The sequence below is a fragment of the Aedes aegypti genome, chromosome 3 (assembly GCF_002204515.2).
Source record: "Aedes aegypti strain LVP_AGWG chromosome 3, AaegL5.0 Primary Assembly, whole genome shotgun sequence".
NCBI lineage: Eukaryota > Metazoa > Arthropoda > Insecta > Diptera > Culicidae > Aedes > Aedes aegypti.
In genome coordinates, this window is record NC_035109.1 from 124,855,418 (window position 1) to 124,868,266 (window position 12,849).

The window sequence follows — 12,849 nt, forward strand, 5'->3', positions numbered from 1 at the left end:
CTCCATTTCACGTTGATTAGATTTAATGAATGTTGTAAACTACGAGAGAATTGTTACAAATTTCCTTTGGATGATCAATAATAACACAGCGCAACAAAAAATGACATTTTTGCTTGTCTCAAGAATAAAATTATGTGCCTCTAGTAGATTTGGCGTTGCTGAGTCTGATGCCGTTTTAAGAAACATTCCAGCACGTCACAATTTTTAGCTACAGGTCGCCAAAGTTGTATAAAACATTGGTTTTATTGATGTTTACCTAAAATTTGAAGTATATTTTATCAAACAAGCAATCAACAACAATCAAGCAAAAAAGGACTTAAACTTTCGTTTTAGATATATTTTGGTTGAAATTTCACGATTAAATTTAGATTAAACCGATTTTTTCAACATGCTTGCAGTCTCCATACAAAATTCTTCGTTTCTCTTATATGCCAAAATAAAATACTTTTCTAAACCATCATAAAATAACTTTTCCGCATCAAAAGTATTATAAACTTTGATGATAAGTATTTTTATACACATAAAGTTTGAATTCTGTGGCAAATTAAGCAAATAAATTGCCTTAGAAGCTGGCAAACTTGCATGCAAGTTGGCTGAAATAGTCAATTTTTGCATTATCAACAACCAATATCTCAAAAACTAGACGTGTTATGATAATTCTGTAAACGGCAAAGGATTCAGCAACCCTTAATTAGGTAAATAGATGTATTTTGATGCTGGAGACAAAAACGTGTTCCGCAGTGTAATCGATAAAAGTATGCAGTCAGAGGGGACCAAGTGCTTATAAGGGGTCATGCACAAATTACGTCACGCTGCAAGGGCGGGGGTGGAGGTGGTCGAGCCAAGCGTGACAAGCCTTACAAAATTTTTGGAGGACTCATATAAAAAGTGTGACAAAGGAGGGGGGGTCAAAAACGTTGAAATTCAGCGTGACATAATTTGTGTACCATCCCTAACCATAACAGTGAAAATTATCAGCGCGCTGAGGAATGCGAGAAATTAAAAGACATTTTAAGCGATTTGTCAGATTTTGCGACGTCGGATGATTCTTCTACTCATCCATCAAAAGAAATTTACAAATATTATTTAATTAGATTTATTTGATTTTGGTTTTTGACCATTTACCTATTTGAATGGGTCAGAAATTGCAACAATTTCTGTGCAGACAGAACGGGCCAAATGTAAAAAAGCAATGATCTGATTGATTATTGGATTTTTTGAGTCGATTTCAAAGTCCGATAGAAGTTTATGGTAGTCTATGAATGTCTCGGAACTCGCTTGATTGCCCAGTATATTTTGGTCGGTACTTAAGATTTTTACTTGGTTTACTCAGTCTGAACGCATATTCGAATATATCTGGTCTTCAATGCCCTGACCCTGCATAACCTTAGTTTTTAAGCTATCGTAATGCCACTGGTTTCGAGATTAAATATATGGATTATTGAAGAGTTTACGATACTGATGTCGAAGGGTCTTGATAATCTGTTTATCTTAGAGATATGCACATGGTATATCAAAAAATCTTTCTATCAGAGGTTTGGATTATGTTTTTTTATGATCATCACTTGACATTATATTGTTTGGAAGTAACACAAAGATGTGTAGAAATATTGAACCAAATTTTTAACGAGTTGAAAAATTACATAGCCTTAGACTTTAAGCTCGTTTTTCTCAAAATACGAAAAATGTTGCTTGGTCCACTCTGACGTAACGCCGACCATTTAATAATCCTTATTCTGAAACAGGGTGTGTGTAGTCATAAACTTTTGGAGATTTCAAGCGTTTGCTAGAATTAGGGCGAATGCAACATTCTCTTTTGTGAATAAAGTTGACAAGATGCAAAATTGTTGGCATGTTTCTACATCAAAATGCAAGATTGTTTCGCTTGAAGTGAGAAAGTACTAAGAAAGTTTTATATTGTAGCATTTATTCACAGAAGTGAGGATCGACGATGAGAAATCGATCATGTCACATACGTCCTGATTCGAGCACACGCCTGATTTACTTTTAAAAACCTGGAGAGTCTGTTCGCCATATTAAAGGTATGTCAACCAAAAAAATACGAACACTCGGCTAAAACTGCAACGACAAAAATGGAATATCGATTGGAAACATGGTTGAGAATTCAGCATGAGCATGAGTTTGATGCTACAATTCGTAGTTGCTACACCATAATTGGCTTGTTTAGGGGTATCAATTTTCTTACATATTCTGAATCTACGTTAAAAATTAAACTAGAATCCAAAGCTTCACAATTTTCCGTTACCTGGAACTATTTTTAAAACACATTTGAAATTGGTATGGAAATCACTTTTGAATCACCCCTCGGCAAATTTTACTTCGGGACGAACTGTCATTGTGTAAATTGAAATGTCATTGATTCGACGGATTGAAATCTTTTTTAATCATTCATAATATCAACATTGAGATATTGAAGTGCAATAAAATCGTGTTATACTTAGAAAGATGAGCTCTTTCGATCAAGCTGGAACAAACAGAGAATTTTTCTTCACTAAACAACCCTATTGACCAAAATAATCGAAATTGCACAAGGGACCAACAAATGGTGGTTTATCTTATCTTCTTGAGTGTTCTTGCCTAATGTTTGTGATCGTACAGTCTGTGCAGCCTTGAGCTGAAGACGGTGTTAATTGTCTTTATATCTTAATTAATGGTTGTCACGGGAAGAAGTTTTTCCCAGTCAACTAGAATGTATATATAACAACCCAAGTAACACCGAATACATCTTTTTGGATGAAGATATCAAATCTTGTTATATAAGTGTACTATAGGTGAATTCCATAACACCTTTTGTATTATTAAAGCTATAAAATAGTTTTCAAAAACCATATAACGTTAAAAAAATAATCCTTAAGTGAAAACCTGTCTTGGTTAATTTATTGCTCTATAAACGTAAATATAACATTAATAAAACTAAAATTTTATATATTGATATGTGTGAAATTCATGTTATAATAATGTTTTTAAAATGTATTCTATACAAGATGTAAACATGAAGAATTTCGAAACAAAAATGAATCTTAATAAATTTGATGGCTACTAATGATAACAATATCTTCAAACAATCCCTAGCGTATACATGCAAATAGAGACACATCAATAATAGTATCGACGGTAGAGATCTGGAAAAAGCGCTACGAGTCGATATTCGAACAGCTACAACAAACACGGGATCAAGCAAAGTACTGCAAGTTGGCAAATCAAAGCAATTCGCCATTTTTAACAGAATCCAATGCCTTGCTGCCAGATGGTAGACAAGCACCTAGAGAATTCACCTACCTTTGTAAATGGATACAAGGTTTTGAACAACAAATTTATAAAATAATCACTTCTCAACGCAACGGGTGAGGTTGAAGATCATTCCGAGACGATTCAAACAGCAGCAAGCAGCATTAAACACAGAGAAAACAATGCGCGGCTTTTGATTAGCAGTATCGAAGAAACATAAACAAACCTGATATATGAGAACAGATTTTTGACGTTTGACGGATAAAAATCATGCCACCAAACAGGAAGCTGTAATTATGTTAATTTGATGTTATAATTGTTATCTGAAAAATAATCAAATTAACTTCAAGAAAGTATGTTGAAAATATGCTTTCAATATGTATTATAAACGTTATTGAAAAAAATCTGAAAATCATTTCTCAAGATTCTCTTAGGATGTTATAATAACGTAATTTTAACTTATTTTCAAATCAGAACGAAGAATTTCACATTAAATCAAATAGATTACAGTACCGGCTAAGAATATGAATAACTTTAGTTTGTATCTTTTGGAATTGCATGCAAGGAATATTATGCCAGTGGAGCTGCAACCAATTGTTTTACTAAACTGTATTTACCTCAGTAAATTATAACAGTACCATTTTAATGTGTAATCAATTTGAGTGTAGCAATGCTAAAGGTATTTAAAAGAAAATCAATTGTCCGAAAATTTATCACCAGCGCTGTAAGCATTATGCAAAATCTGCCATATTGTTTCTTTGTGGGGAATGAAATAAATATTACGAAAAAGCTGAAATTTTGTGAATTGTATTTGGATTTACGACTTTTCATAATGGCGCGTGAATTATTAAAAGGTACAATTGAAAATTACACCATAAATTTCAAACCGCATCTTAAACTTCTCTACTGTTCCTGAATATGATCCATTTACAACATTTTTCATTATAGTATAATTCAGGGTTAAAGATTTCCAAACGTAGAAATATTTTTTCGATGGGCCATTTATATTTTGATTGCCATTTCATTTTTATTTATCTGTAAGTTAGGTTTGCATGAAGTTCAACAGGCATCTGATTAATTTGTAGCAAACATGTTTTTTGCAAGGTATATCACTCGCAAATAACTTCATTCCGACCAAAATATTAGGCTGTGTTATTAGTTGATCATTTTGTGTCGTAAAGTTGTTATTTGTGGTTTTGAATAACTCAATACCTACAAATTAAATATTTCACAGTTTACATGTGTTCTATATGTATTAATAACTGAAAAATAACTTTATAAGAACTTATGATCATTCAACATTTTAGTGTTGTCTTTGTTTGGTTGAGAATAAGTCGATAAACCGTCCATTAGATGTTATTATAAATGGTTTTAAGAACTATAAGATGTTATATAAGCCGCCATTTTTTGCGCTTTTTCAGCTATACAAGTGTCAGATATAAAGTATATAATTCCTGAAAAATACAAATGATTATGTATAAATCGTGCCATAATAACTCATATATAACTAGCTGTGTTACTTGGGAAAATCACCTTTTGCGTTATGCGATTCTTATATGTGCAATATTTCCGTATAATATTACAAACTTGCTGCAGAACGTTGTAACAATAACTGAAACATAACAAAAAAAATGTATGAATTGTAACATAATTATAACAAAATATGTACTAAACCTATCAAAAACATATCAAATCTAGTTACAATGTTTGATACAAAGTATCAAAAGTATTATACTGTCTGATATACGGGATAACACTTTCAGTTACCAGTTTTTTGATCAATTATATGAAAATTCAATCAAAACTTTATATTTGGAGCAATTTGCAGAAAAATGTATGTTTTTATATAAAACAAGAAATTTAAAATTGGGCTTATGTCACAACAAGTCAATTTTCAATTGTCTGCTATTAGGCAATTGTTCGCGCACATTCCAGCGTATCGGTGCGTTGGCTGATCCATTTGGAGACATCCTTTTTTTGTAATTAGATTCAGTGGATTATTGGATGCAGGCTTTCACTAATTTCTGCGGGTTTATTTCACTTTCACAATGACGAAAATAGGAACATATCAACGAACGAACGGTAAGTTTATTATAAATGAAACTTATTTAACTTATTTTCTGGTCAGGTACGTAAAACAAATGTATTTCAGAATTCGAACTCAATTGAACTACCCTGCATACAAAGTGTGCTGCCGTGTTATAGTTCTCCGAGGTAGCTTAAAACCGAATAGTGGCCGAATATTTATAAAATGGCCCTTATTTACTTGTGACTACTATCATTTCGGCTGATGATAGCTTCTCGATAACAGTGGAATTTCCCTTAACTGATTTTACACAAAAAATAACCTAGATGCACAAAAGTTGGCGTCAACAGCAATAATTAAATTGAGATTTTAACATTTGGTATCGCTTGGATTGTCTAACAACCCCAAGAGACTTTTATTTCATACTTCCCAAACAAAAAATATATAAATTGCTTTGTAAATCAAAAACTCAAGTTGATTGAAATGATCTGGATGGAAGCAAGGAATATTTCCAAATTATGTAAATGCACAGATATGTAGGTATTCAAATTTATAATAAAATTGTAAAAAAATAAACAAATAGAAACATATTCAATAAATACTACATTTTATGTTATATTTTTGTTATAATATTTTCTTTAAATAACGGTGCCTAACAAAATTATATCATAATAAAATATGTATATCACATTCTGATAAAAGTTCATTATATTTCTGTTATGTGCCTATAGTTGGCTATATTTTATGATGAAAATTGGCATACAATGCTAGTGCATCGATTTTATTGCAAACTTATCTGTTATTTTATGCGACTCAATTTATGATAACAAAGTTGATTTGACAGCTGTTACGTGAAATTCGAACATTCTTAGTTGAAATTTGAGTGTATATGCATATAGGTTTACATGATGCTGTAACAATACATGAATTTGATTTTTTTCTACAGTACCCTTCAGTTTACACTACATTGACATTTAAATATTGTTATCTGTGTAAGTAGATTAGGGCGATTCAAAATTTAAAAATGTTAGAGAATCCCATCTCCCAAATGATCCTTACCATCCTTACCATAGAAATAGTGTTCTGTGAATTTTTCAGCTTTCTAGGTAGTGATTTAAAGGTGGGCCAAAGACAATGTAGGTTTATAAGGAAATAACTATGAAGAAATTTTGTGCAACATCTTTTATTATAGTTTGAAGAATAAGTTTGCAATATGGGATGATAATTTTCTACGTACATTAAAGTACTAGCGTGTTTGGAAAATTTCTTAAAATTTCTTCATAGTAATTTCCATATAAACCTACATTGTCATTGGGCCACCTTTAAACCACCACCTAGAAAGCTGAAAATTTCACAGAACGCAATTTTCATGATAAGGATGGTAAGGAGCATATGTGTGATTGGATTTTCAAACATTTTTAAAATTTAAATTGCCCTAGTGTAGATACGATGAGCCTGCACAGGAGAGGTTGATCCTCAACAGGCTAGTACCGTATACGGAAGGTGCGGATGACCTGTCCAATAGTTTAGATTCAGGAAAGGTAAATCTACTTTGGACGTTTAAATATCCAGTCGGTCGTTTAGACAGAGGTGACAATTGAACATAAAAAGCGGCACCCGTTACCGCGCGGTTGTCTGGATGTGGAGAATGCGTTTAAAAACGACCACAACGATGCGTGAGGGATATGATTGGCCCTGGTCAACGAAGGCAATTGTTTCGATGAAAAGTGCCAGAGAGTGACAGATGTGAAGAATGCCACCAGAAACCGGATGCGGGGACCACCGGGCAGAACAGCGAGTGGTACACGGTAACGAGTGCTGAAGAACTGTAAGGCTGCTGAGAAGATCCCAGTGAAGCTTCTCAAGCACGGAAATGAACGGCTTTACCGATTGATCTATCGAGTACTTCTGAAGGTATGGGAGGACGGAGAAATGCCTACCCGTTAGTTGGATGGCTTCAAACGCCCAATTTTCAATAAAGGGTACAGACCGGAGTGAGCCAATTACATAGCGATTACCCTGCACTTTGGAAGCGAATCCCGAGCAAAGTCAGATAACTGAATGATATCAAATTGATGACAACTGTTATTATCGCTGTTATCATTTTGCTATTGTGTTATCAATGAAAACTGGATTAAAACAATTTTTTATCATTGTATCCATGACAGACATGTTTGATAACAAAATATGTTATCACACAACTTTTCCATAACATTTTTGTAAAGCGTGTGTTAATAAACAAAGTAGACTTTTAATCATACAAAATTTTGAACCATTTGTTTGGAGCGTAAGATGAAGCCAGAATACTCATCTCTCAAACATATTCCGTGATTTGCGATCATTTTTTTAAGATAAAATATACATTTAGTTATCAACTTGATCTCAGTGATAACAGAATTTACGGTTGGTTCGTTATTCGACGAACAAATTTGTGTTCTCAATTTTGTTATATTGGCTGTTATTTAGTCAAGGTGATAACAAAATCCAAAATCAGTTATCAAATGATGCTAACCAGGTAACAACATTTCTTATCATTTTGTTATCAATCGTTGCTGGCGTTACCAGACTGGTTTTTGTTAGGGGCACTCGACTATAGACCCGATGTTTACCTTGCGAATGCAAAATTTCAGGAATATAACTTGCCAATTAATGATCTGTTTATTGATTTCTAGGCAGCGTACGATTCAGTGAAAAAAAAATGAGCTGTGGCAGATTATGTCTGAACATGGTTTTTACGGCGAATCTTATTAGGCTGATGCGTAAAACGTTGAATGGTTCCAAATCAAATGTTCGAATTGCAGACAAGGTGTCAATTCCGTATGTAACTTCTTCTTTTTCTTGCATTACACTCCAACTGGGGCGGAACCTGTGTTCTTATGAGCACTTCCACAGTTATTAGCTGAGAGCATTATTTGCCAATATTTGCTTGTGTATATTGTGTGGCAGGTACACAAATATTCAATACCGTGCACACCAAATTCATTCAACAATATTTTGCTGAAATTTGACGAGCTGAAGCGTTCGTTGCTGACAAAGTACAAATTGTTGAAATTCGTGAAATCAGCAGAATTTGCTGAAAAATTCAACAAAATTTTACTAAAAACTTCAGCTACGTAAAATTCAGCAAAATTTTGATAAATTCAGCAAAACAAATGCGAAAAAAAAAATCTATTACGGAGAGATGCTCGACCAATGGGATTCAAACCCACGAGCCTCAGCTTGATTTTGCTGGAAAGCTGCGGTTTAAATCGTATGTGACGTTAGACGGATTGAAGCAAGAGACAAAATTCTAGACTTTCAGCCTCATCCAATTTCCAAGCTGAAACAAATTTCGATATCCGCTGTCGCTCAATAAAGATAAACACTTAGATGTGAAATGCATAGCTGCTAGCAATATGCCCAAAGTCGAAATGATATCTAAAGTTTTTTTTTTCTTTATTCTGTTTGTGAATAAATCTTATTGCAAAATTTTAGAGGCTTCAAAGATACCTACAGAGATTCTTAAATGACTATCCGACAGTTTCTCTAGAAATTTCTTCGTGAATACTTAGGCAATACTTAAAGAATTCTTGTAATGATTTCTCCTCAGATTTCTCCTAGAATACTAACATTTTTTTTATAAGGGTCTTTCCAACAATGCTTCTTGCGATTTATCCACCAGTTCTCCCAAAAATTCGTTGGCCTGCCCAATGTACGGCCCACGGGCCGCATCCGGCCCGCCGCCTCATTTTGTGTGGCCCGCGACAAGTTTCCAGCTCCTTCTCATATCAGGCCCTCTTGTAGCACAAACAATTATATGTTTCAGCATTCCAAGGCTAATTATTACAACTTTTTTACAATTATTACAATTTTAAGCAATTTTATTTTGAAGATTTTTCACCAAAGTTTTTTCATCCTTCTACATGTGCTTGCTCAAATATGTAAAACAGCTTCATTTTCAAAAATTAAGTCAAAATAATTTGAGGAATAAACACAAGAAATCTAGTGAACAAACTTTTTCACCAATATATGAACAAAACTAAATTTATATCAAGTTTGAACAAATGTTGTGGACAAAAAGTTTAAGGCCAAACACAAACTCGTTGAATCATTAAGGAAGCATCCATTTAATAACGCTAAAAATGGAAATTTTTGATCCCATCCCTCCCCTTCGTAACGCTTTTTGTATGAAAGTTTTCAAAATTTTGTATAAGTCGTAATGCTCGACCCTACCCCCACCCCTTCGAGCGTTACGTAAACTATGGATGCCGCCTAAGTGGAATGTCGAAAACTCCTGAGCATGGATTTTATATAGAAGAACGATTATAACAAATATGCAACAGATGTAAAGGCAGATTAATAGATTATAAAATTTAATACAGTGTTCTCACATAATTCTAAGGTGAAGATGGGCGTTCCTTAGCCGAGTGGTTAGAGTCTGCGGCTACAAAGCAAAGCCATGCTGAAGGTGTCTGGGTTTGATTCCCACTAAGCTGAGTAGCCGGCTCTGTCGAGGTTTGGTTCTGATGTATCTTCATCTTCAACGGCAAACTTGGGCAGGACTCTTACCAAATGTAAAGCGAAATTTCACATAGTTTTTCGTATGATTACACAAAATACTATGCAGGTTTATTGTCGAATCCAGGACATAATCCTGTGAAAGTTTCTTAGTTTTCCTAGTGAATTTCTTACAGAATTCTGAGCCTGGCAGACTTCTTCAGATTCTAAAACAGGATTTGATATCAAGTTTTGCATGGGTTCTGAAGTACAATTTTCACATCCGGGAATTCATTCTTAGAAAACTCTGCAGAGGAATATCAAATAACGCTAGATGAGATTCTGATAGAATCCTATGAAATTTTAGATAGTACTCTGAGAATGTTTTTATTATAAAACTCTGGACAACATTCTCACAGGGTACATGATATTTTTTAAAGAATGCTGGGCTCAGAATCATGAGCACAATTCTCACAGAATCTTCGGAAAGATAGAGGTGAATATCTATTTTCAATTTCAAATTCTCGTCTCACCCTAATGAAATCTCGTCCTAAAATCCATTGGTTACAAACTGTGTAGCTTGTTGTTGCTGAGCAAACAAATGGATCGGCAACACAATCATCCTAATTTAACCCAGATTAAAAATCTCGTTAATAAACATAAAAATTACGATGTAGAGAAGCTCCTCCGCTATTTCCCTGTGGGGATAACTTTTATCTTTGTCCATTCATTTAGGGCGAGATCATAAGTTATACTAGAAATTAGACCTTGCTGTAATTGCCCATTGCACGATGACGTGATCAGAAAATCGCTCGCTTTCCCTCCTTCGGGAAATCTGAAAACAACGGTGCAAGTTCCTGTAAAGTTGACAGGTCCTGTTACCATTGTTTTCAAGTTTTGTTGAAGTGCGAAAGAGAGAGAATTTCTTCGTGAAATACCTAATAAGGAATTTTATACCAAGAAGAAGAGACGAACAGTTACTGAAAAACGTTTGGCGGCAAATCCTCATTTATTGCGAATATCGTAGTAAACGTTGCGCTCCAATGAATGTAGAAATCGCCTACATCAAGGGTGTCGTTAATGGAATGATTACTGTATACATTAAAGACTTGCCCTACCTTTTCATTTCCTGCCCAGCAAGACACACGCCTAATGTCATAACAGAGTGTTATCAGCCTCGGCTGATACTCACACACAGACACACACATTCAGACGCATTCCAAAACTTACCGCCGATTTGACGTCCTTCTTGGTGGACAGCTTCCGGTGGAAAATTTTGGCCGGTTCGGTTTCATTTTCGCTTTCGGACGATTCATCACCGGTCCGTGGACTGCCCGGTGCTTCAGCCATTCCAACGTCCTCTCTAGAGCTTTGGAGCCAAGCCTAGTCTACAAAAAATGGGTGCGGCGAGACGGGGAAGGACAGACGTCTCGAGGGAATGTCACAATTTGGAGGGTGGTCACGGTTTCCTAATTATGTTTACGTTTTCGCTATCCGATCCTCGGATGTGTCCACACAAACACATTCGACTCGACCGTTTTCCCAGAGGGAATGGCTCCAAATTGTGGGGCAGTGTATGCTCTCGTTGACTCCTGGCTTGGTAGATGCGATGCGTTCACGGTGGTGTGTAAAATGCTTCTCTCGCTCTCGTTTCACGGTTTTCCGATGGTTATTCTTCTGTCTTTCCTTCTGGCTGGAGAACACAATGTTTTATGTATGGCAAAGCATGAAATTATGTTTGTGTCATCTAGGTATCACTTTGATTCTTTTGGTTCACTGCAGCTTGTTGAATGTTAGGCCAATAATGTCGTAATTTCAATCCTTCCGCTTCTAAATGTGTCTTGAATTCGGTGCTTTTCAGAACGTTTCTTGAGCAACCAGAACCCCTCTTCACTCTCTCATTCGACAATCCTCCTCTTCCTGCATTGTTCCTAGCAGCGAAGGATATTTTTGTTTTAAAAAACTAGATTGATGAACACGAACTTTCGTAAAATTTCATTGAACTTGCATAATGTTTAGCTAAATATCGAATATTCTTTCACGAGTAGATGACTAGCTAAGATTTGTTGTACATTTCTATGTTTTGTCGTAATAAATCAAATAGAAAGCGTCGTGATAAATTCGCTTCTCTCCCAGTAGCGAAGTCCAAGGGAGCACAATCCGGCACAAATGATATTTTACTGACTGGTATTCCTTCAAAGCTGATGCACTATCTTCTCCAATAAACTTTACTTCAACACTTCGTGGGTCTCCTTCGTTCCAATCGAGCCTCTTTAAAAGGTCCTGTTGCTTCCTAAGCCCCGAAAATGGAACGCAAATCCCACCTGCTGCACACTAATGGTAAACCATCGCCACCCTGCCCTTGCTTTTGGGTCCTCCATGCTCTGAAAGCATCACAAAACACATCCGGTGACTAGGGAAAAACTAGGGCGAATTTACACACCGAACGAAAACCCGAGGAAAACGCTAATGCTCGTCTTGCTACACCTGGCCACTACACACTACAGTGATTGGATTGAGCGGTTTCTTGTTGCTTTTCCCGGATAGATTGGAATATCAATGTTGGCGAATTCTTTACTCTATGTTGCGCTATATTAATATGTTGGTTTGATTTTGGAGGAAGGAAAAAACTGAAAATTCAGCCGAGCAGCAGCCCTTCCACCCAATAACAGGCGAACGCTCTCTGGTAGCTCTCGAGCCGAGGTCCCTACCGTGGGTATCTGGAGCATTTCCAGCTCGAAACGCAAATGAAAATGGCAATTTCAGACTGAATGTATCCAATGCAAATGACAAGAAGCAATGCATGTATTAGTAACAATCCGATATAGTATTTTTATCAAATCTTTGCTAAACCTCCTAGATTACGTTTAGAAAAAGCCTATCAAATCTTCAGGGAATTCTCAGCAAAGAGATTTTTCTTTTAAAATTATCTAGGAATCCTCCCTGTTCTAATTGCTTCATTAGTATCATGTCAAACATTACATTCATATCTTATATATAGGTGTTCTATGTTCGGTAACACAATCATCCTAATTTGGTAAAACTAGATTGTAACCACGGAGCTCCTGAATGATTTTCATGATTTTATTTTGAATCCT

The 12,849-nt window shown here is 35.3% G+C and overlaps 1 protein-coding gene across 1 annotated transcript in view; it reads right to left on the reverse strand.

The window, feature by feature from the left end:
- Positions 1-12,423, reverse strand: part of LOC5575779 (diacylglycerol kinase eta) — a 296,019-nt gene extending 283,596 nt beyond the window's left edge. The window contains exon 1 of the mRNA XM_021855669.1: positions 10,982-12,423. Coding sequence (XP_021711361.1) covers positions 10,982-11,101 — 120 coding nt within the window. The 5' untranslated portion in view covers positions 11,102-12,423. The remainder of the gene's footprint in view (positions 1-10,981) is intronic.
- Positions 12,424-12,849: the final 426 nt, after the last annotated feature.